General features: G+C 39.9%; 1 protein-coding gene across 1 annotated transcript; it reads left to right on the top strand.

The window, feature by feature from the left end:
* Window positions 1-4,732: 4,732 nt before the first annotated feature.
* LOC100706060 (versican core protein) lies at window positions 4,733-25,608 on the top strand. The gene is made up of 8 exons (XM_019365778.1): window positions 4,733-10,819; window positions 10,918-11,031; window positions 11,149-11,262; window positions 20,023-20,181; window positions 20,460-20,542; window positions 22,565-22,709; window positions 22,831-23,013; window positions 23,664-25,608. Exons 1-8 carry the CDS (start codon window positions 4,933-4,935, stop codon window positions 23,819-23,821), a joined length of 6,843 nt encoding a protein of 2,280 aa, XP_019221323.1. The 5' UTR covers window positions 4,733-4,932; the 3' UTR covers window positions 23,822-25,608.
* Window positions 25,609-25,883: the final 275 nt, after the last annotated feature.

Raw genomic sequence — 25,883 nt, 5'->3', positions numbered from 1 at the left:
CTCAAAGTTCACCACGGAGAAGTCAACAGCAACTCCAGCTGACGTTTACTCCAGTGCTCTCTCAGATCAGACAGAAAAGACTTCTGTTTCTCCTTTGACTGATAAACAATGACCTATTCGGACACAACTCCAATGGATGTAGAACTTTCAAGTGATGACACCACAGATATATTGAATGCAACCTCTTTTTTCAGTGACGCATCTCCATCTTTATCCAGCACTGTGGAATCAATACCGCTATCACTTGCAGTAACACAACATGTTGATACAGATGAGACTAAAGTACCATCCCTTACCAGTGTTGCAGATGGTGAGGTTGAAAGTGAAAGCAGTCAACCTACCGTAATGGAGTCGTTTGCTTCTGTCAGTCCATCAACAATGAAGTCAGAAACTACATCCTTCCTGAGTGCCACAGATGCAGATTTTTCTGGAGACAGCACTACTGTTTCCCTGAAGTCTCAAGCATCAAAACAACAACAGTGCTTTCAAGTGATACTTCAAAAGGTGCTTTTACTTCATCCTCATCTGTCTTCAGTACTCAGAAGCCAATATCAGTGTCATCTGGTACGGAAAAAACTGTCACCACAAGCGAGTTCGATGAATATTCATTAACACCAGAGGAAAGTTCTTTTTTGACATCAACAGAAGAGGCTCAGGAGATCAGACACCTGAAATGATCAGAAATCTTACTGCACTTCCCACAGCTTCCTCAAAGTTCACCACGGAGAAGTCAACAGCAACTCCAGCTGACGTTTACTCCAGTGCTCTCTCAGATCAGACAGAAAAGACTTCTGTTTCTCCTTTGACTGATAAAACAATGACCTATTCGGACACAACTCCAATGGATGTAGAACTTTCAAGTGATGACACCACAGATATATTGAATGCAACCTTTTTTTCAGTGACGCATCTCCATCTTTATCCAGCACTGTGGAATCAATACCGCTATCACTTGCAGTAACACAACATGTTGATACAGATGAGACTAAAGTACCATCCCTTACCAGTGTTGCAGATCGTGAGGTTGAAAGTGAAAGCAGTCAACCTACCGTAATGGAGTCGTTTGCTTCTGTCAGTCCGTCAACAATGAAGTCAGAAACTACATCCTTCCTGAGTGCCATAGATGCAGATTTTCTGGAGACAGCACTACTGTTTTCCCTGAAGTCTCAAGCATCAAAACAACAACAGTGCTTTCAAGTGATACTTCAAAAGGTGCTTTTACTTCATCCTCATCTGTCTTCAGTACTCAGAAGCCAATATCAGTGTCATCTGGTACGGAAAAAACTGTCACCACAAGCGAGTTCGATGAATATTCATTAACACCAGAGGAAAGTTCTGTTTTGACATCAACAGAAGAGGGCTCAGGAGATCAGACACCTGAAATGATCAGAAATCTTACTGCACTTCCCACAGCTTCCTCAAAGTTCACCACGGAGAAGTCAACAGCAACTCCAGCTGACGTTTACTCCAGTGCTCTCTCAGATCAGACAGAAAAGACTTCTGTTTCTCCTTTGACTGATAAAACAATGACCTATTCGGACACAACTCCAATGGATGTAGAACTTTCAAGTGATGACACCACAGATATATTGAATGCAACCTTTTTTTCAGTGACGCATCTCCATCTTTATCCAGCACTGTGGAATCAATACCGCTATCACTTGCAGTAACACAACATGTTGATACAGATGAGACTAAAGTACCATCCCTTACCAGTGTTGCAGATCGTGAGGTTGAAAGTGAAAGCAGTCAACCTACCGTAATGGAGTCGTTTGCTTCTGTCAGTCCGTCAACAATGAAGTCAGAAACTACATCCTTCCTGAGTGCCATAGATGCAGATTTTTCTGGAGACAGCACTACTGTTTTCCCTGAAGTCTCAAGCATCAAAACAACAACAGTGCTTTCAAGTGATACTTCAAAAGGTGCTTTTACTTCATCCTCATCTGTCTTCAGTACTCAGAAGCCAATATCAGTGTCATCTGGTACGGAAAAATCTGTCACCACAAGCGAGTTCGATGAATATTCATTAACACCAGAGGAAAGTTCTGTTTTGACATCAACAGAAGAGGGCTCAGGAGATCAGACACCTGAAATGATCAGAAATCTCACTGCACTTCCCACAGCTTCCTCAGAGTTCACCACGGAGAAGTCAACAGCAACTCCAGCTGACGTTTACTCCAGTGCTCTCTCAGATCAGACAGAAAAGACTTCTGTTTCTCCTTTGACTGATAAAACAATGACCTATTCAGACACAACTCCAATGGATGTAGAACTTTCAAGTGATGACACCACAGATATATTGAATGCAACCTCTTTTTTCAGTGACGCATCTCCATCTTTATCCAGCACTGTGGAATCAATACCGCTATCACTTGCAGTAACACAACATGTTGATACAGATGAGACTAAAGTACCATCCCTTACCAGTGTTGCAGATCGTGAGGTTGAAAGTGAAAGCAGTCAACCTACCGTAATGGAGTCGTTTACTTCTGTCAGTCCGTCAACAATGAAGTCAGAAACTACATCATTCCTGAGTGCCACAGATGCAGATTTTTCTGGAGACAGCACTACTGTTTTCCCTGAAGTCTCAAGCATCAAAACAACAACAGTGCTTTCAAGTGATACTTCAAAAGGTGCTTTTACTTCATCCTCATCTGTCTTCAGTACTCAGAAGCCAATATCAGTGTCATCTGGTACGGAAAAATATGTCACCACAAGCGAGTTCGATGAATATTCATTAACACCAGAGGAAAGTTCTTTTTTGACATCAACAGAAGAGGGCTCAGGAGATCAGACACCTGAAATGATCAGAAATCTCACTGCACTTCCCACAGCTTCCTCAGAGTTCACCACGGAGAAGTCAACAGCAACTCCAGCTGACGTTTACTCCAGTGCTCTCTCAGATCAGACAGAAAAGACTTCTGTTTCTCCTTTGACTGATAAAACAATGACCTATTCGGACACAACTCCAATGGATGTAGAACTTTCAAGTGATGACACCACAGATATATTGAATGCAACCTCTTTTTTCAGTGACGCATCTCCATCTTTATCCAGCACTGTGGAATCAATACTGCTATCACTTGCAGTAACACAACATGTTGATACAGATGAGACTAAAGTACCATCCCTTACCAGTGTTGCAGATCGTGAGGTTGAAAGTGAAAGCAGTCAACCTACCGTAATGGAGTCGTTTGCTTCTGTCAGTCCGTCAACAATGAAGTCAGAAACTACATCCTTCCTGAGTGCCATAGATGCAGATTTTTCTGGAGACAGCACTACTGTTTTCCCTGAAGTCTCAAGCATCAAAACAACAACAGTGCTTTCAAGTGATACTTCAAAAGGTGCTTTTACTTCATCCTCATCTGTCTTCAGTACTCAGAAGCCAATATCAGTGTCATCTGGTACGGAAAAAACTGTCACCACAAGCGAGTTCGATGAATATTCATTAACACCAGAGGAAAGTTCTTTTTTGACATCAACAGAAGATGGCTCAGGAGATCAGACACCTGAAATGATCAGAAATCTCACTGCACTTCCCACAGCTTCCTCAAAGTTCACCACGGAGAAGTCAACAGCAACTCCAGCTGACGTTTACTCCAGTGCTCTCTCAGATCAGACAGAAAAGACTTCTGTTTCTCCTTTGACTGATAAAACAATGACCTATTCGGACACAACTCCAATGGATGTAGAACTTTCAAGTGATGACACCACAGATATATTGAATGCAACGTCTTTTTCAGTGACGCATCTCCATCTTTATCCAGCACTGTGGAATCAATACCGCTATCACTTGCAGTAACACAACATGTTGATACAGATGAGACTAAAGTACCATCCCTTACCAGTGTTGCAGATGGTGAGGTTGAAAGTGAAAGCAGTCAACCTACCGTAATGGAGTCGTTTGCTTCTGTCAGTCCGTCAACAATGAAGTCAGAAACTACATCCTTCCTGAGTGCCACAGATGCAGATTTTCTGGAGACAGCACTACTGTTTTCCCTGAAGTCTCAAGCATCAAAACAACAACAGTGCTTTCAAGTGATACTTCAAAAGGTGCTTTTACTTCATCCTCATCTGTCTTCAGTACTCAGAAGCCAATATCAGTGTCATCTGGTACGGAAAAATCTGTTACCACAAGCGAGTTCGATGAATATTCATTAACACCAGAGGAAAGTTCTTTTTTGACATCAACAGAAGAGGGCTCAGGAGATCAGACACCTGAAATGATCAGAAATCTCACTGCACTTCCCACAGCTTCCTCAAAGTACACCACGGAGAAGTCAACAGCAACTCCAGCTGACGTTTACTCCAGTGCTCTCTCAGATCAGACAGAAAAGACTTCTGTTTCTCCTTTGACTGATAAAACAATGACCTATTCAGACACAACTCCAATGGATGTAGAACTTTCAAGTGATGACACCACAGATATATTGAATGCAACCTCTTTTTTCAGTGACGCATCTCCATCTTTATCCAGCACTGTGGAATCAATACCGCTATCACTTGCAGTAACACAACATGTTGATACAGATGAGACTAAAGTACCATCCCTTACCAGTGTTGCAGATGGTGAGGTTGAAAGTGAAAGCAGTCAACCTACCGTAATGGAGTCGTTTGCTTCTGTCAGTCCGTCAACAATGAAGTCAGAAACTACATCCTTCCTGAGTGCCACAGATGCAGATTTTCTGGAGACAGCACTACTGTTTTCCCTGAAGTCTCAAGCATCAAACAACAACAGTGCTTTCAAGTGATACTTCAAAAGGTGCTTTTACTTCATCCTCATCTGTCTTCAGTACTCAGAAGCCAATATCAGTGTCATCTGGTACGGAAAAATCTGTCACCACAAGCGAGTTCGATGAATATTCATTAACACCAGAGGAAAGTTCTTTTTTGACATCAACAGAAGATGGCTCAGGAGATCAGACACCTGAAATGATCAGAAATCTCACTGCACTTCCCACAGCTTCCTCAAAGTTCACCACGGAGAAGTCAACAGCAACTCCAGCTGACGTTTACTCCAGTGCTCTCTCAGATCAGACAGAAAAGACTTCTGTTTCTCCTTTGACTGATAAAACAATGACCTATTCGGACACAACTCCAATGGATGTAGAACTTTCAAGTGATGACACCACAGATATATTGAATGCAACCTCTTTTTTCAGTGACGCATCTCCATCTTTATCCAGCACTGTGGAATCAATACCGCTATCACTTGCAGTAACACAACATGTTGATACAGATGAGACTAAAGTACCATCCCTTACCAGTGTTGCAGATCGTGAGGTTGAAAGTGAAAGCAGTCAACCTACCGTAATGGAGTCGTTTGCTTCTGTCAGTCCGTCAACAATGAAGTCAGAAACTACATCCTTCCTGAGTGCCATAGATGCAGATTTTTCTGGAGACAGCACTACTGTTTTCCCTGAAGTCTCAAGCATCAAAACAACAACAGTGCTTTCAAGTGATACTTCAAAAACTAAACTAGATCTTGACAGTCCTCGAGAAAGCACTCCTACTTTTATCGATGTCATGGATGGTTCACCCACCTCACCAAGTACTGTTGTTAAGAGTTTTGATAGTATTCACACTCCAAAAATAGCTTCAACCTCGTCTTCATCCCTTCACAGCACTGACCATACAGCTGCAATGTCATCTGGAACAGATAAATACTATACCACTATTGCAAGAGTTGAAACTAACTCCCGTACTGAGGAGTGGAGCTCACATGATGAGATAACTCATATTCCATCCTTTGTCAATGGAGTTCCTCCATCTTTTTCATCGCTCAGCACAATGGCACCAACAGCAAGTCCAGTCACAGAACTTGAGATTCCATTAATTAGTCACCCAGAGAAAACCTCGCTTTCCCCCTTTACTGACAACACAGTCTTATCTCCTGAACCCTTTACATTAACTGACCAAACTGTAGATATGTTTACCTTATCTTCTTCCCCACATACAACTTCAACTGAAACAACAGAGATGGTAACAACAAGAAACACTGTTGCTTTTGACTTCATGACTAGGACATCAACATCAGCACCATCAACTACTTTCAGTGACTCTCAAAGAACACACACATCCTTTACAGCAACAGTTGAAAGCCTGAAAACTTTGACTCACAGTACAATGATTTCACCTCATGAGTTCACGACAGGGGAGTCTACAGATGCTCCTCTGTTTTCTGCCACTACTCAGTCTGAGTCAGAAGCAGGTCCTTTACCCGACCCAGACTTCTCAGGAGATTACACATCAACATACACAGATGAAACAGCACCTGAACAATCCTCTGTGGAATCAGCAACCCTAGCAGTAACAACATTTAGTCCATCAAACACACCTGTATTCACCGGGGAAGAGCGTTCAAGTGATGGAGAATTTACAACTGTTACATCTAGTCCCTATACACTCAAAACTTTTCGGCCAATGGCAATACCCAGTATCACCCCAATGATGACCTCTACCTACAATGACATGGACAACTCTGGCAGCTTCCCTCAAGACTTTGATTTGGAATCAAGTCAAGATGGATCTGGTGAAAAGATATTAATTGAAACTACTACAAAACCACACAAGGAATTTACGGTGCAAACAGATGAGACAGAAACAGATGAGACTCAGAGCACATCTGACATGGTAAGTGTTGCATTTTCACCTCAGTCTAGTACACAGGTTACCAAACAATTTATGTCACCAACTCAATCTCCAAGCATGATGAGCCCTGAGATTTACACTTCTGATCAGGGCAGTGGGGTCACCGATCAAGATGAGTGGTCAGGTGATGACTCAAGTGGGTCATCCTCCACAAGAGTACCTGAAAGGGAGGGTTCTGGAGTTTCGGATAGTACCATTTCCTCAGCGGTTACAAGTTCAGTGTTTCCCAAAGATAGTGGCCCAGGTGGCCATACCACTGATGTGCTTTTTACAGTAAAAGACACAGGATTATCAGTTCTAACCACAACCAAACCAACAATAACAGGAGCAACCCATGAAAGTACATCTGTTACTAGCACAAAGAGTACAGGCCATTCCATTTTCAGCACAGAGAAACCAACAAGCACAGCAAGAAGACTTAATGAAAGTGGAACAGCTGATGTTCCAAAATCTACTGCAGCTGCAGCTTCTGTCTACAGCACAGAGAAGCCATACACAACAACAGAATACGCAATCACAAGTGAAAAATCAACACCAAAACCAGATTTTACTTTGACAGAGGTGGAGAGTTCTGGCAACCAAACCACTGTGAAGTTCACCCTAAAGCCTTCAGTGATGGAGACTGCCACATTTTCAGAAACAGCAGGTGAAACCAAAGGTTTTGCGACAGTAACACCAACTTCTGATAAGAGGGTTTTCTCACAGGAGAGTAAAATTACTCCAGCAACAGATCATCCCCTTTCAAGCACTGAGAAAGATGAGGTTGCTGTGGCTGAGCACACAACACAATCCCCCTCTACAGCCCTGCCCTCCCATACAACTGATGCCCCACTATATAATCACACCGTTGTTGACTTCAGCACAGAAAGCTTGAGCAGTGAGCATAAACAAGATGAATTTACATCAATATCTGCCCCAGTTCCCACTGTTATATATCACAGTGTTACAGATCAACAAGTTGAGATTATTACTCCCGACAGGAGCCAAGCCAAGACTCGACTAACTGAACAGACACCCACCATAGTCCTGCATGCATCCAAACCATCAACCAGCACATCTATCATATTCATCGAGGATACAGAACAGGAAGATAAACTGTTCTCTGGAGTTACAGATAGTATGAGAGAAGACAGCTACAGTACAGAGCTTATTACCAAAGATGATACAATCACTGATGCAGATACGATGTCTGTGGTTCCCTCATCTTCATTTTATCCAACTATTCATACAGAGGAAGCTGGGGGTGTCACAGCAATTACAATAACTCAAAAGCTGGAAGTTACAGAAGAACCAGAGGGTTCAGGGACTGTTGATGACAAATTTTTGAGTCCTACACCAACTTCACCCAGTGATACATCATCAGCCTCAACATCTTCTGAATACTTGTTCACTTCAGAATTGTCACCTGTGAAAGACATTTCTTCGGTAGAGACATCAAGTGAAGTAAATGTCACAAGGTCGCCACAGGCGCCACAGTTAAGCTCTGGAGAAATCTATGATGTTACAACTACACACACAGGTTTCTCATTTGAGACTACCAAACCAATTTCTGATCAATTGGAAGGAGACACTACTGAGATTTCCACTTCCTCATCTTTTTCTTCTCAAATCTTAATAGAAACAGCAGACTCTACCTCTGTCACTTTAGTGACTAGTGAAGATTATGTGGTCACCACAGTTAAAAAAGAAAAATACATGACAGCATCACCCGTAATTCTAACAGCTACAAGTCACGACATAACTGATAAAACCTTAAGTTCGTCTGTTTTCGCACAAACCACTAAACCTTCAGTCACTGTCACACCAGTCTCCACTGAACCTGGAACAATGAAATCCACCAGTAAAACATCTGATGACGACTCTTCAGGTGACTCTGATGACTCTGCACGAGAAAGCTCAGAGAAACCTTCAGTATCATCTTTGGAAAGTTGGATGACTGAAAAAACATCTACACCCTCTTCACTGTTTAGTACTGAGCAAGCCAGGTCTGAGATCATGCCTACTCCCGACACTGGCATCTCTTCTGAGAAAAATGTGCCAGCCACAATGAGCCCAGTGTTTTCTAGTGAGAAGTTAAGCACTGCTATGGTTGTAACTGCCCAGACTGTAGTAACAGTCACAACACTGAAAGGGGAAATTTCAAGTAGTTCAGACAGTGACATCCAGAAAACATCTCCTCATGCTATTATAACTTCATCTCATATGGGGACAGGAGCGGACCCTGTTGGAGTAGAATCTACAACTCCAAAACCTCCAAGCGAAGAAGAAGAAGAAACTATAGCTACTGACACAAGATCTCCTGCTGTGCCAAGTGCTGTAGACACATCACTAGAGATCTCAGGTGAAGCAACTTATTCATTTTCATTTGAAACAAAAAGGACTCCATCCACAGGTGTGTCCTCAGTTTCTACCACTGAGACTGAAGGGTTGGTTTTCACTTCAGAAATTACTGACCAGTCACCCAAAATGATAACAGAACCTGCCCTTACCATTCTTCCGTCTACCACTGAGAAGCCAGCTGTAGTGTCGACTGAGAGAGACACCTCAACTGATGAAGACAGTTCAAGTTATGCCAAGACGCCAGTGAAGAGTGAAGAGAGTTTTATATCAACAGAAGCAAGTATTATTATTTCTACAGCAGCTAAAGGTTCAAGTGAAATGGGATTGAGCACCTTTGGGTCTGACTCTGTCACTCCTAGTTTGTCGACTGTTAAGAAGAATATGATTACTAGCACTTTATCCACTCAGCCAGCAAGCTCCCAAACAGATGAGTCAGAATCATTTGAACAAACCTCAGGTCAGACATCAAATGAGGTCTTCAGCACTGCAGCCCATGCAACACAGCCCCCTGCTGTGACCAGATCTATTGAGTCATTGAATACGTCAACTTCTTTTGAGTCAGAACCAAAGGAGTCACAAAATGCAGCTATAACAAGCACAGATGAACCCACTGTTGTCACAGACAACAGACCTGCAGACATCTCAGCTATCTCAGAGACAAAAGTAATGATCACCACAATACCCACTTCAAATGTCCCCTCAACACCATCACAGCCAGATGTTGTCGTTCAGTTAGACTCAACTCTTTCTCCTCTACAACCACTGACAACTCCCATGGAATTATTTGAACAAGTTAAGTCAGAAATTACACTTACACACCGCCCCCATCCTGATCTTTCTCATGATATATCACTGACCACAACTCGCCCTGTATTTGCTAATCATGACACAAGCCAGACTGCAGAATCAACAGTTGCGCCTGCTTTTGTTTCTGAAGACGGCCGTGTTTCGATAGCAGATGGGACAGTTGAACCAGCTGTTGATCAGGTCTCAAGTGATGCAACGACTCAACGATCTTCAGACCTATTTTATGATGCGTTAACTGATCCACCCCCAGATTATGAACCACAAAATCCTTATGTGGTCGCAGCAGATCCCCTGTACAACCAAACACTAGAAAACGATACAGTGTTAATTTCAACACCACCTTCTGTTTCTCAAACACCTGACTCAAAGGTAATAGCAGAAGCTATCATGGTTACGGCATCAACTCCAATCAGTGGTACATCACTCTCTACTTTCCAAGAAGACAGCATGAATACAGCAAGTGTTGTTAAGCTGGGTGATGATGAGGTTCACAGTGTCACCTCTGAGCTCTTATCGCCAACATCTAAGTCACCTTCTGTCCCTAATGATAAGGCTGAAAGTGGATCTGTAAGTTCTGGGATTTCATCCTCCAGCTTTGATGATGTATCTGATGAACTGATGACTACAAAGGCACCAAAGATCATCAGTATAGAACAGGCTCTATCCCCAGATGAAATCAAGAAAGTATTTAAGGTAAATGCTACGGAAGCTTCAAAGAAAGAAGGTGCTGATGTCACGTTTGGGAAAGGTGACATAAGTGTCTCTTCTTACACTGAAATACCAACCAGCACTCAATTCAAGACGGTATCACCAGCCCAGGTGCAAAGTCAGCTGGGTGCAATTGCATTAACCACACCATCAACCTTTTCTGAGCAAGACCAGAAACTGGACAGTGATATGACTGCACCACCATCAGTTAATGAAGGAAAACCACCAATAAAAGAAGAGGAAACAACCACACCGCCTAATTCTGGATTTGATCTGGGACACACTGTTGTTGGCGAGACTGTGGAGATTTCTGGTAAGTTTCCTTCTAAGTTGGCACTGAAATAGAGCAAAAAATATGAATACTCCAATAAACTTCTGTTTAATTCAACTTTTATTTTACTTTGCTATCAGGAATTGACTCATGCACAGAGGATGTTTGTCTAAATGGAGGCTCTTGCTTGACGATTGGCAGCACCTATACCTGTCACTGTGCTCCTGGTTTCAGTGGTCATCAATGTGAAATAGGTAGGACAGTTCTTGCAAAGCTCACAAGAAGCATTGCTAAAAGAACGTGTAATATTTCTGGGGCTACAAGTTGTTTTGCTCATCTGCTCCTATTGATTATGTCTGTTTCTGATGAAGATATTGATGAGTGTGAATCAAACCCCTGCCGCAATGGAGGCACGTGTGTCGATGGCTTGGCTTCTTTCACATGTGTGTGTCTCCCAAGCTATGCTGGGCTGTTTTGTGAAGAGGGTAAGTTTGGAATTAATTTAACAATTTTTCTCTCTAGATTCTTTCTTCACTTATTTTTCCCATTAATAAAACTCATCGGTTATTTCTGGGCTGGTCTCAATTATCCAAATTGAGCTAGTGCTAAGCACATTGTTAGGGTTCAATGTTGAGAGAAGAATCCATAAAAACCACAGATCCAGGCGTGTGCAATTTAGACGGCATTTTAATGAACACATGTGTGAGTTCAACAACCCAATCAGTGTTGAACTGCACTTACAATCATGAGACAAGGTTTTATATGGGTACAATAACAAAGCCCCCCTCTTTTACAAAAATAGACAATAGTACAGCTTACGTCAATCCAAACCACAAAATGTTCCCTGACCTTTAACATTGCTCTAAAAAACATTGTCTTCGGGTCGGTGCTTCCCCTCTTCGCTGTCGCTCGTCTGGTGCACTTCCTCTAAGTACGTCGGCACACTTCTGCATTTCTGTGTGTATGTGTCTGCAGTGTATGCTACGTACGTGTCATGACCTCTCACTATTTGTCTGTCTGTGCGTGCAGAGTTTGCATCTGCTTTTCTGATCCTTAGTTGACCTCAACTTAAGCAACCAACCAGGCTAAGGCCATCCTGTGTGTAATGATCTTGACTTATATGTGAAATATATAAACAACTGTTTCAATCTACCACAACTGCTTAAGGCTTAATCCGCAATAAATGCATACTAAACACCCTTGCACTTAAACTTCTGGCTTCAGTTTCACTTCTGCAAAACATGCTCTGCAGACGCGTTTTGTTTCCTGTCTCATTTTGGCACAGAGAGTATTCTCCTGTCTCTGCCCTCTACACAGAGATCATAAAAGCATTAATAACATTTAAATTATAGATTCAACAGAACCATTTAAAATGGTTCTTCTTTGGACCTGTAATAAAGGCTATAACCATATATCTGAACATCTGAATGCATCTAAATGCAACCTCACTATTAATACTGAAATGTTAATGATGATTATAAAAATAGCAGCAACTAATAGCAGGACAATATTTCTATTCCTGACACTCCCACTCTTGACCTCTTGACCACAAGAGGTCACCATACTGTGTGTTGGGTCACTGCTTGGCCCATTCAGCTGCTCCCCTGTCCATCCCAGACATCATGGACATTTAGGATCACTGTTCTTAGCTCTGACCCTCTCTTGGCATCCTGTGACTTAACAAATCAGACAACCTCATGTCATCTAGGTGGTCTTAGTTATAAAATGCCCGCTCCCACTTGAGAACACTTCATGCTTAAGTGGTCTCTGCTCCTCTTCTGGGTCCCACTCTAGTGGAAATCTGGCCACCTGCAAAGGAAACAAAACACTTTCTCCCTACTATGCTCTAAGTTACTCTGTTCCTCGATTGTTCTCAAAACATGAACCTAATTTCGTATTTGGTTTTGACTTTTATTCCTATATAATCTTAAACATCACTCATCTCAATCTACAGCTTTCTAACAGTCTTACAGCACTGCTGTCATACGTTTCCTGTTTTTCCTTATCTGATCATCAACATCCTGTGCACAAAACTGCCACTGCTGCAAGGGCCTCTCATCTAAAGTCACCTTTCACAAGCAAAATCATCATAAAATCATTGTAAGGGCTTATTCTACTAAAAGGATCAAAGAAAAACAACCATTTTAATCAACTAAGTTTAAGCATATAATCAATTACTCCTAAATAACTTTCATCATAGCTAAAAGCTGAACTCTAACAGTATTTTGAACTCCCATTTCCTGGGTGATAACCTGTTTGAATATATCATTTTATTTCATTTTGCTGCTTTTAATGTAATGGTACATTCTAATTATATTTTATCAGTCATTATATTTTATCAGTTTTAACCAAAATACATAAGCTTTTCCCCCTTTGGACCTGGTTTAAAGCAAAAACTTGATCCCTTCAACAAGTATTTGTTATCCTGTAACTGCATTTTATATAAGAGGACTAATTTAGAACTGCATGTGTTATCTCCATATTTTACATGTCACCCAATTTAGTTACAAACGAAACTCCTATTCAGTTAAATGCTAAATGGATTTCAGGCCTTTTGCCTGGAATCAATACTGTCAGGTCTTAATGAACTCTATATGTCTGTAAGCGTGTGCAATCCTTCAATAACTCAGGTCATTCTCACAGTAGATTGGCTAATCATAACGTTAACCAAAAGTTTGTGACCCTCAAGAGACGACTCTCTGAGCCACAACTCCATCAAAGGCACAAAAATGCAATGTGTATGAAAAATCATTTCTACATATATAATCTCCAATATTATTCATTTGAGTCAGCGAGACTTTTAACATCCTCATAAAAAGCTCTCCACTACCCTAAAAATAACAACATTCTAACATTATGTCACTGTTACCACTTATCCTAAAAATCAAAAAGAAAAATCCCACATTTTCTACTCATAAAATGTTCACTATTTTCCCCAAAGCATATCCTTTATTCCCACAATTTCCCCTTTAATTTGGTGTACAACTTCTTTTTAACCCCAGCAATTTATCTTCTAAACAGAATTCAGTTCATTTTACTCCTTTCTTTAGAATTAACAATCTCTGCCTCAGTTTTACCATCTCTAAATTATCAAACAACCCCGATCATTATAAAATCCTAGTAAAACCCCTTTCAAATTAAACAAATTAAATCTTAAATCCCTCTCTTTTTTGACACATCTCATGTGGCAAAAAACTCAAAATGCTCCACCCAAGCTTAGGAAATCAAAAGGAAAAAAGGTTAGTCATTTCATTTCTCAGAACAGCTCAGCAATTCTCCTCTCCGGTGTTTTGCTCCAGCCCTGAAAACCTGTGTTTAAGGAACAAAATCAATTTTATCATCATGTCAAATCTTCTCCAACTCGTTGCTCCATTGAACTCTGGATCCTTGGAATTTCCTGAAAACAAAACCTGTAGTTTACATTTCATACTCAACTCTCCCTTTATGATCCCGTCTACGTCATAACAAAAAATAAACTTGAACAGAACAGTTATTAATCCTGAGTTACCCCAGTTAATGGTAACTTGAATCTCATCAAACAATGTTTCCCTTTTAGCATTTAGCATTCTCCCAACAATATAATGTAATCCCATAATCTAACCCCCGTAAAAAGAAATTTTCTCAAAGCAAACATCAGCATCCCAAAATCAGCCTCCCCAGATTTAAGTCTCCCACTTGTCCTGCCTATGGCAAAAGCAAAACAAAGCATCCTCTTTCTTTTCCTCACATGGTAAATTTGTCCACATTTATTCATTCCCACCTTAGTCCAGTCACTCACATTCACTCACATGCATTCACACATGATATTTTTGCTGATCTGCAGCCTCCTGCGCACGTCATCAGATGCTCCACATCAGCAAAATGAGCTCAATCATTCGTTTTATTTCGTTTTCCTGTTTAGGAAAATAGTTCTCTATACTTTTGACTGGATTGAATCGATACAATCCATTTTTAGACAGAGACTTGCCGCCAATCAGTCTCTGATTGTAATCAATTATAATTCTGTAAAGCCCACCTGATTTTTGTACTTGGTAATTTTGTCAGCGCCGTCCGTTCACTCTCTTCCAGGCCTGCTTAGAACAAAAATGAAAAAAGAGAGCTGATTATTAGCTCCTCAAAGTACAAAACAAAATCACCTGACAGGTTTTTTCTAAGTGCACTGTTATAAAAACTATGGGCCCTTTTAGACATGTCCATGTTTATCAAAACTCCCTCTATTAAAAATAAAACAACAACCTCAAAAATCTTCAACAATCTTAAATTTCACCCGTTCAACACACCGAAAACCTCGTCAAAAGATCAAAGACCGTTTTCATTCAGCACAAGATAAAAACCAATTTCAACCACATATCATCCTTAAATTATAAATTTCCTGTCCAAATCTGCCCCTCTGAACAGACCTGACCACCGTAATCAAATATCCTGATACTTTACCATTATATATTTCTCCCAATACTCTTCAACAGCCACTGCTCTCTCTTGAACTGAACCGAAAGCCTCCGACACACACACACACAGGAAGTGTCTCTGCTCCAGCTAATTTGCATAAACCCACAGCTCAACAGCCAACTTAACAAGAGGAATACATGTTTAAACCTTATCACATCATTGAATTATTTTCATTTTCTTTCTATACTAATCACTTACTTTGATAAATCAGTGCAAGAGCACTCCTGAGTCACTCTTATAGACACTTTTCTTTTGTTTTTTCCATCTATTTTAAATCTTTCCATCAATTGTATTAACCATTCACACCATTTTAACCCTCATGAAATTAGCAGGCTGATTTAATTACGTATGTTTGTGTTCTTAGCCAGGTTTTAAGTCATTATCTGTTCATTAATCTTCATGAGCTTGTCTCTGTAAGGTTAGTGCATTTTCTGTTTGTATGTGTGATTCTTATAAATGTTTCTTTATGATCTTTGTGATCTTGTAAATGTTTCTTTTCCAGTGTTCCAAACTCCTTTTGACAGGGTGTGTTTTCTCTCTTTGGCTCATCACTGGTCATTGTGAATGACATTTCCCCTTCGTCTGTGCCCAGTGGCCTTACCTGTTAAATCCCGTCTCCTCCAGTGACTCCAAGGTCACTCCGGGACTTAGGTTCGAGCAATCGTGACTGCGCCTTGCCTTAGGTTGTCCCAGGGTTTCGAGGTGGGATCTTACCCGTCATGGGCTGTCCAGCCTTCCATGCCCGCCTACTACAGGAGCCAACTGGGCAAGAGTGTTATCAGGCCTAGGGGACACACTGGTTCTGGAAATTAAAGGAGTGTAAACTGCTTTCTTTATTAAACTTTCCAACAATAATTTCACATGTAACAGTTTGTGTACGTGCATTTTCAATTCATTAATGTAATTGTTAGTTCCTGTATTTATTTCTCTCAGTCTGTCTCTTTTCTAAAACCTGTAATTAATATAATTTTATTACTTTATTACTTTTTCTTAAAACATGCATTCGCTTCATCTTCTTAGAGTTTAACTCATCTGTCTATTTCTCTGGGTGCTCCCCTGACATCATCAGTCACACACACACCTTCCTCTCACACACACTTTTAAATAGAGCTCTTCCAAACATCAGGACAACTAACACTTCTCCACGGACAGGACCATTCTTTAGGTCAGTTTTATAGCATCAGTCACCCAATAATCTCTTAACTGGGCTTCCCAAGTACATATACTTATGTATTTTCAATCGGAAAAAATACACTCAACCTGTCATAACATCTCTCATGGATTTCTTGAATTAAAAGCACTTTCAAACTTTAAAACATCCTACTTTTCCTCACACAAGAAATATATTTCATACCCCTTTCTTTCATACACACTTTTAAAGGTTCTAACCTCTTTAGTCATTCAGTAATCGTCTCACACACTGCCTTTTCTCTCTCAAACTGCCATTTTCCACTCACTCAGACAAATCATGCAGAGTCACTCAAATCAAATACTGACAGCATTCACACAGTTAAAATCACACAAAATACGCTTTCATACGAGTATTTTGGACATGCCTTCCATGATCAGAAAGAGCAAGTCAAAAGAAAAAGAAAAAGAAAACTGAAACCTCTCATCATCCTCGCAGCTTCTCCCCACACACACATAACTGAAAATAAAACACACCAACATTTATGGCTCACGAAATGTACATCTATCAAAATTCAGTCATTTACTATACATCCACACTAATATATTCACACTGTATTTACATTCTCATAATAAGCTCTTATATACAGGCATTTAGCAAAAAGCTCTCAGTCCTCTCGAAAACTGAAACCACCCTCTCTGCGCGTCACTGCTGCTCATTTGCATTTACACACACAATCAGTGCACATCCGGCTGTGCATGACTGACATAGAGACTGATCCTACTCATAGATCTCATATTTTATATTACAGACGTCTTAAATTACAACTGCACAGATTTTTTTAGGCCTTGTCGCTCCTACAAATTTCGAAAATTTACCATAACCGACTCGAACGGGCAAACCTCAGGTTTTTTGCAATCAATTCACCAGACCAGACTCGAACTGCTCTGTCCAGATTTCTAGCCCTAACTTAATTTACCGGTAGCCAAAAAAGCGCAAGAATAGGGGACTTGAACCCCTAGCAATTTCGGAGTTTCCCAACCTCTCCCCCGTTGTCGACGGTACTATCCCTACTGTCCTAGTAGGCCTAAGGTCAGCGTCCTGCCTTAGTGCAAGCGTTACCAAGGAGAAAATGCGCTTCTTAACAGACGCCGCTGTCGTTCTAGAAAAATTTAGAGTAATTTGAACCAACAATCTACATCCAAACCAGGATTAAGATTGAGGCAGGTCTACCTTTGTGGACATAGGGGACTTGAACCCACGAGATGACCATCACAAGATAGACCCAATGTCCAGCGGGACTTGAACCCCCAGAAATGACCAATTTCCCTACTTTCTACATTTCTTTGGGACTTGAACCCATTACTTTTACTTATCACTTATCCTTACTTCATCCAGCATGCTCATGAAATTCCCATCAAACTCAAAACAGACCTTCACCAGTAATTACAGTGACCAGGCTTTTAATTTGACATGCCCAATGTGACACCTTTTGGAAATATATTTCAACAGGCAGTGTCTTACCTTTAATGCCCCGGGGAATGCCTGCTCACTTTCACCACTGATTACCGTCTGCCCGTCCAATTGCCACGGACCCCGGATCTCACCAAAACCCCAACATTCCCTCTCTCTCACCGGAACGAGCCCCCAAATGTTAGGGTTCAATGTTGAGAGAAGAATCCATAAAAACCACAGATCCAGGCGTGTGCAATTTAGACGGCATTTTAATGAACACATGTGTGAGTTCAACAACCCAATCAGTGTTGAACTGCACTTACAATCATGAGACAAGGTTTTATATGGGTACAATAACAAAGCCCCCCTCTTTTACAAAAATAGACAATAGTACAGCTTACGTCAATCCAAACCACAAAATGTTCCCTGACCTTTAACATTGCTCTAAAAAACATTGTCTTCGGGTCGGTGCTTCCCCTCTTCGCTGTCGCTCGTCTGGTGCACTTCCTCTAAGTACGTCGGCACACTTCTGCATTTCTGTGTGTATGTGTCTGCAGTGTATGCTACGTACGTGTCATGACCTCTCACTATTTGTCTGTCTGTGCGTGCAGAGTTTGCATCTGCTTTTCTGATCCTTAGTTGACCTCAACTTAAGCAACCAACCAGGCTAAGGCCATCCTGTGTGTAATGATCTTGACTTATATGTGAAATATATAAACAACTGTTTCAATCTACCACAACTGCTTAAGGCTTAATCCGCAATAAATGCATACTAAACACCCTTGCACTTAAACTTCTGGCTTCAGTTTCACTTCTGCAAAACATGCTCTGCAGACGCGTTTTGTTTCCTGTCTCATTTTGGCACAGAGAGTATTCTCCTGTCTCTGCCCTCTACACAGAGATCATAAAAGCATTAATAACATTTAAATTATAGATTCAACAGAACCATTTAAAATGGTTCTTCTTTGGACCTGTAATAAAGGCTATAACCATATATCTGAACATCTGAATGCATCTAAATGCAACCTCACTATTAATACTGAAATGTTAATGATGATTATAAAAATAGCAGCAACTAATAGCAGGACAATATTTCTATTCCTGACAACATATAAAAGAGAAACAAAATGTTAACATTATAGCCTCTTATATTTGACTATGTATTTAGACACTTAACATATTACTCAGTTGAGTGAACCACAAAAATGTTTAGACACGCCACTTAAATATAATCATACGGTGTACATACAGCTGATCGACGTCTCGTCCTCAGGCATCAGCTGATTAATCAACACCATCTTTATTTCATCACCACAGTTTTTTTTTACTGTCTCTTTTTGGTGTCTGGTTGTAGCTAACATACTTCAAAACCCCTTGAATTCCCAAAGATTTCAGTTTCTTAGTATTTAAAGATATGGCCTGTTGTCATCAAGTTGTATCCAGTCAGAGTAAATGCATGCTAGATCTCAAATCAGTATATTTCCGTCTAAGACAACACTACTGGACTAGAAAATGCAATGAAGTCTCTGAATTCTTGCTTAAAAAAGTTTATCTGGACAAGGGAGTTCTGGAATATTTCAGAAAAATGTATTTTACTGTTACCAGTTGCACCATATATTTACACCAAGTTTGCTGAAAAAAGGGGAGTATGTGCCTTGGCTGATTTCTCTTGACCAGTGTCTACACCCTAAATTTTGTTAGTCACTCAACAGTGAATCCCACCCAGATATTCTACTCAGACACAGCTGCTGTCTGACTAAGTTTTGCCCAAAAAAAAAACTTGATGTGGAACCTAAAGAAAGATTATACCTATTTTTGTGTGTGTTAGACTTCCAATGTTGAATTAAGGAGAGGGGATGGATAAACAGACTCTATACTAAAGTGTATAAGTTTAGAGATACATGCCATTAACAGAGTAAAGCTTCAGAGTTTGAAATAAATCTGATCTGTTTATGACTGAACGAATACATTAGTTTGTCACATTTCCGATTTATGCAGAATCACATACACTAACAGAAGGTCTGATGGATCAGTTTGCTCCTGTGTAAGGCCTAGATTAATTAATGCCATAAATGTTAATTTGTGAGACTGATACATGGATTTAATTAAGAGCTAAAATCTATTCCTCAGTTTATTTCATGTCTGTTGATCTGTTGCACATCTCTTTCTGTTTTCTGTATACCTCATTCCCTCTCACTCTGTCTTCTATCAGATACAGAAACATGTGACTACGGCTGGCATAAGTTTCAAGGCCACTGCTACAAGCACTTCCCTCAGAGGAAAAACTGGGACACAGCAGAGAGAGAGTGCCGCATCAACGGGGCTCATCTCACAAGCATCCTGTCCCACGAGGAGCAACAATATGTCAACCGTAAGTTCACGACAGGTGTAAATAATTAATAATATGTTTGATAAATGTGATAAAACTGATACTTAATAAAAAAAACACCTAATGAATGGGAAATTTTCTCTCATAAAGCCAACTCAAGAACAAATACGTGTTTGGGTAGAGACTATGCAAGATAAGGGTTCGAGCAATGAAAACGTCCACGTTATCTTGGGCTTTCTCCTGCACTTTCTCTGACTTACCAGTCCTAAAATGGAAATAGGCTAACTGAGGAATGTAACTGGTTGTGTTTTACTTGGCAGGTCTTGGACAGGACTACCAGTGGATCGGCCTGAATGATAAGATGTATGACAACGACTTCCGCTGGACCGATGGTCGCCCTATGGTAAGACAGGATGCTTTCTTACATATTATCGACTCAACAAACATGGCACCGGAGCAGTGTAAATATGCGCAATGCTGTTGACAGATTTAGTCATTTAGGGAGGGTCTTTCCTTTCTGGGAGTCGCATTGCTGTTCTCATGACGCATTCTCCTCCGCCTCATGTCGCTACACCCCGGTGACCGCTGTGGTAATAAATCTGATGGAGAACATGGTGTATTTCCTTTTAACTCATTTTAATGAGTATGAGCTCTGCATAGAAAAACAAATAGCTTCCACAAAGCAAAAATAAATAAATAAATTAAAAGTTAGAGTTAATATTTGCTATAGTCCTTCTAGCTGCTGACCACTAAACAGAAAAGAAACTAAGTACAATATATAGTGTGCTTAAGATTTGCACACACTGATGTTCTTGCTTCAAAGATGCCCTTCCAGAGCCAGAGAAAGGCAGGAAGCATTGAGCCAGCCTGGGGGTTAAAAGATAAGCACAGGCCTGCTGTGGAGGCTGTTTCACTGCTGAAAGAATGAGGGGTGATGAAGGTGTGAGTGACACAGCAGAGAGGGGACTTTGTCAGGCGTAGACAGGTATGGTTCCTCTTTATCCCCCACACTCATGAGCGGGCCCAACCAACAGGCAACCACCCAGGGAAAAAGGCCACCAAAGCAGGCAGACACACAGATGGACAGCACCTGTGCTCAGCTGTAGAATGAGTAAAAAAAAAACAAAAAACACTGGATTGAGGGTGCCCAGGGGGTCTGTGTGGGTGGTCACCTCCAGTGGACTTAAATGTAATAAATAAGACTGATTTTAAATAACTGTGAACTATTTACAACGGCAAAAGAAAAGACCAGTGATTAAATAATTACTATAGAGAATTGAAACACACAGGCTGGAAAAGCTTCGGATGTGTGTTTAGGTGTGGGTGATCAAAGTTTGTTTGAATGTTCTGAGGAGGATGCAGACCTGCTGAGGAGTTGATGGGTCAGCCATTTGTTAACCTGAAGCAAGCTGAGCAGGAAGTCAGAGCCTTGTTTGTTAACCATAATGAGAGAGCAGCGGAGCCTCAAGGCATGATTGGTGGGGTGAGGGGGGTGGGGGTCTGTCACAGCTTTGAAGAAAGCTTTTGAACCTAGAATGTGCTGAAAGACTGCAGGTAGCACCGATGCCAGCTCGAATGCCTCGTAGCATTGCAGCTGTGTGTATGCTGTAGTAATGTATGAATGCACATGTGCTGTTGTGGAATTTTGTTCCTGGAGATGTACAATCGTAACGCTTGACATGGAGGCTAATGATGAAAAGACATCACATACTAATGGTTCTTCGTTATCCCAAAACTCTGTAGTGTGAAAGACACATTAGTTGTTACACGGGATACCAGTCATGCCAAGTAGGTGATACTGAATCAGGGGTGTAGACTGCACTGACTATAAAATCCAAGTTACTCTTATTTTTGTGTAAATAGTAGGTTACAGTGACATTTACAGCAGGATAATGCAGATGGCTCTTCTCTGGACAAAGTTTATGGGCCCATTTTATAAACCTTTCGTTTTTGCCTTTTGAGTCTGGTTTGCTCAGAATTGGCCTACATAAAGATACACTTTCTCCCTCTTGTGGACAGTAATTAGAATTGCAATGATGAAAAGGAAATGGAAAAAGAAAAGGATTTTGGGTTCACCTTTTTTTCCAGAGAGATATGTAGTAGACACAGTATTTGTAGGTATTTGGTAACCTTTACCATACCAGTGCCTATTGGTATACACATTGCCCTAACAAGCAAAAAATCCTCAGTTCAATCTTGGGAGGAGACGCTGTTCCCTTTTGGCTTGTGTCAGGAAGGACATTCAGTGTAAAAATCTGCCAAATCAAATATGAAGAGCTACTGCTGCAGTGACCCTTCAATAGGAGTGTCTATAGATAATGTCTGTAAATAGTCTCTATTTTAATAATAAAAAAGCAAAGCTGTTAGGCTTCAAATGTAGTTTAATAACAGTAATGTTTTACTCTGTTGCCTGCTCTTATTTTAGCAATATGAAAACTGGAGGCCCAACCAGCCTGACAGCTTCTTCTCTACTGGCGAGGACTGTGTGGTGATGATATGGCATGAGGATGGTCAGTGGAATGATGTTCCTTGCAACTACCACCTCACTTTCACCTGCAAGAAGGGCACAGGTAAAAAACAAACAAACAAAAAAATCCACTTTTTAAATCTTTTTTTTTTTAGGTAAAAATGCAAACCCATAGTTCCTGTAAAATTCCTTATGTGAATGCCTTTGTCTCGTCTGGTTTACAGTGGCCTGTAGTCAGCCTCCTGTGGTAGAGAATGCACGTACCTTTGGGAAGACGCGTGAACGGTATGAGATCAACTCGCTGGTGAGGTACCAGTGCCGTACAGGCTTTATTCAGAGACATGTCCCAACTATTCGTTGTCATGGGAATGGACGATGGGATATCCCTAAAATCAGCTGCATGAACCGTAAGTACACAAAGTGTTGCTCTCAGTAGATAGACATTACTCTAATATGTATGGAGTCCCAAAAGTGCCAAAACTGATATATATAATATAAATATATACTGATATATATATATAAAATATATATAACATTTAGTATGCTATTTATTCATTTGACATTTTTTATGCTTGCATTTATTTATATGTTGTTACTTTTTTGCATTTTGTCCCAGCCCCGAATATTTATCATATTTTCTTAATACATTGGCATTTATTTAACTTCCCTCAGATGCCTATTACGAGCAACCCTTATTCTGAAGTGCATGGTTTTCGAAGTTTCAAAATTTGTCATAAAATGTTTTCTTGGCATCTTTATGGGGGAAAGAGTTAATGCTTAATTAATTCATAATTTGCTTTAAAACAGCTGTGGTTATGTTCTAAATAAATACTTTTTGTTTCGAGTTTTTATTGGCTAAAATATATTTTCCTGATCAGCCAACAAGAAAATTTGACCTTCATTGTAATATTGAAGCACAAAGAACAACATATATTTTGGTGCATTTAATAAGATATCAACCTGTTTACTGAGTTTGGTCCTCAGCATTAATCCATTGTGTAAAATTCTGACAAATTATAGTTTGAGAGCTAAAATGTGATTTTTTTCCCCCCAACAGCCTCAAGCTCTCAGAGGACCTTTATCAGAAGGCATCAGCACAATAGTCTCTACAGCATTCACAACTTCAAGAACTGGCAAGATGAGTCCTTCCACTTTCATCATCAGCGCTACCGAGGAAGGAGACACAAAATAGAACATAAGTGGAAGATGCAGTGATTGCCAAATAACATGGCACGGCTTACCTGAGACGAGAGCACGTGCCAGATGCTTGTTTGAAAAGAACAAAAAAAAAAAAAAAGCACATGAGAAAACTCATCAAAAAAACAACAAAACAAAACAAAAAATAACCTGCAGTTTTTGCCAATGGAATCTTGCAAAGTGCCTTTTATAGAGATGTGGATACAAGACTTTTTCTTATCAAGGGGCACTATTTTATAATAATGCCAATGTGGGTTAAAAAAAGTTTCAGCTGGCTACTGGAAAAGCAAAAACTACTCTCATCATACTTACAAACACTAAAATCACCCTTTTTCATGATGGTTGTCTTGTCAATTTTAAAATCAACTGGGCTATTTAAAATCTATGCAAGTGTTCATTTTCTAATAGAAAAAAAGAGATTGAGATGCTCATGTAAAGATTAATATTGTGCTGTTTTAACTTGGGCTTCCTTTTTATTGCGCTTGCAAAGAACTCATATTGCATGAGTTAAACATTATGTTGCATACAAAGAACTATAAACTTTCTTACATACAGATCTTTTCCCAGTATTTATAGCTCATTCTATAAAGGGGCAAATTATACTATGACATGGTTTGACAGGTTTCCTGTATCGTAGTTATTCACATTCTAGATTAAAATATCACAAGTCTGGGGAAGGTTTTTCACTGATTGCTTGGTTATCAGCTTCTTTGTGATGGCAGCTTTTAGTACCAAATTATCACCTTTCATTCTCTTCTGCTGTCATCAGATATATGTCAGACTAAATGTTTATAAAGAGATTTCTATAGATAGATTTTAAAAAATGTAACTGACATTTTCTTTTGTAGGAGACAGTTCATTATGAAAGATTGCTCTCTAAGTACCTATCGACAAAGCCTTTATCAACAGATGGAAATTGATGACTATCGTCTACTTCAAAAGGAAAGTGTAGCTCAAGAAGCCTCTATTTTCTGCTCAAATATGTTCATTGCATAGCCTTTAATTAGTCACATCAGCATGTTTACAATATCTTTAATGCTGTGCATAATCACACACCAAAGATTCTTGCTGTCATCTGTTGTGGGGTAGCTTATATCTAAGTCTTTTTTTTTCTCTTTTGGTATGATTTCTAAAAAATTTGTTTCTGTTATTGTGGTCAATTAAAATCAGTCGTTGAGAGAATGTATTTTGTGAATCACTCAGAAAGACTTGAACGTAACAGCTGTTTAGGCAGAGATGCGTATAATTTATTTTCAAGCTGCTCTTGATTGCTTTACTTGTTTTACTGATAAAATATGATTCTGTCACTTGGCCCTCCCGGGGATTCTTTTTAAATATTTTTATTGTTTGTTCACCAGGACGCCGGCAACATTTGCATGCTAACAGTCTAAAAGTAATTACTCAGCAATATGATCCATTTACGTGCCTTCTTCTTTTTCTTTCTTCTTCTTTGTTTTTTTTTTTTTCAACTTTAATGGCAACAGTGGACCAAAGAACTCCGAGACACACATCAGCAATAATCTGCATCAATTTTGTTCTGTAACATTAACAGACGTGAATTTTTTTTAAAGGAGAAATGTTGTTTTGTTGTCTGAGTATTTGTCTGTGTGTTTTAGCCTTGATGTGCACATAATATAATTTTATATTTATAAGTGTTTCTTTTTTTTTTTTAAGATTACAATGTGAATGTCTGGTACGTTTGTGAATTTAAAAAAAAAAATCTGTTTTTTTTTAACTGTTGTTTTTCCTGCTTTAAATCACCAATGAAATAAAAATAAAGATACAAATATTATTTACTTACAAAATTAAATTTGTTGACCAGATTTTTTGCAGATCTTATTCAGATCTAATGAGTCCAGAGTTTATCCTTCTTTTAATGTTATTACAGTTTTCTTTATTATGATTAGAGTTTTTATTATATAGGAAATGTGCTGCAAAATTGCAGCATGCAGGTAATGAAGTTGAACAAATTTTAAAACACTGGTCCTCTTGTACTAAAGCAGATTTAGGATGCAGTGTGCACTACAGTGATTTCCCCAGCAGGTAGTGCTATCAGCCTTACTCATGAACCGGAGATTTT

The sequence above is a fragment of the Oreochromis niloticus genome, linkage group LG12 (assembly GCF_001858045.2).
Source record: "Oreochromis niloticus isolate F11D_XX linkage group LG12, O_niloticus_UMD_NMBU, whole genome shotgun sequence".
In the NCBI taxonomy this organism is placed as follows: Eukaryota; Metazoa; Chordata; class Actinopteri; order Cichliformes; family Cichlidae; genus Oreochromis; species Oreochromis niloticus.
This window is presented reverse-complemented; position numbering and strand designations above follow the sequence as displayed.

What these genes read in the sequence shown, in the direction of transcription:
- LOC100706060 (XM_019365778.1), top strand. Translation starts at nt 4,933, where the DNA reads ATGATCAGAAATCTCACTGCACTTCCCACAGCTTCCTCAAAGTTCACC. An exon ending in TGGGCTGTTTTGTGAAGAGG is followed by an intron (nt 11,263 to 20,022) that starts GTAAGTTTGGAA and finishes GTCTTCTATCAG; the next exon opens with ATACAGAAACATGTGACTAC. An exon ending in GGAGCAACAATATGTCAACC is followed by an intron (nt 20,182 to 20,459) that starts GTAAGTTCACGA and finishes TTTACTTGGCAG; the next exon opens with GTCTTGGACAGGACTACCAG.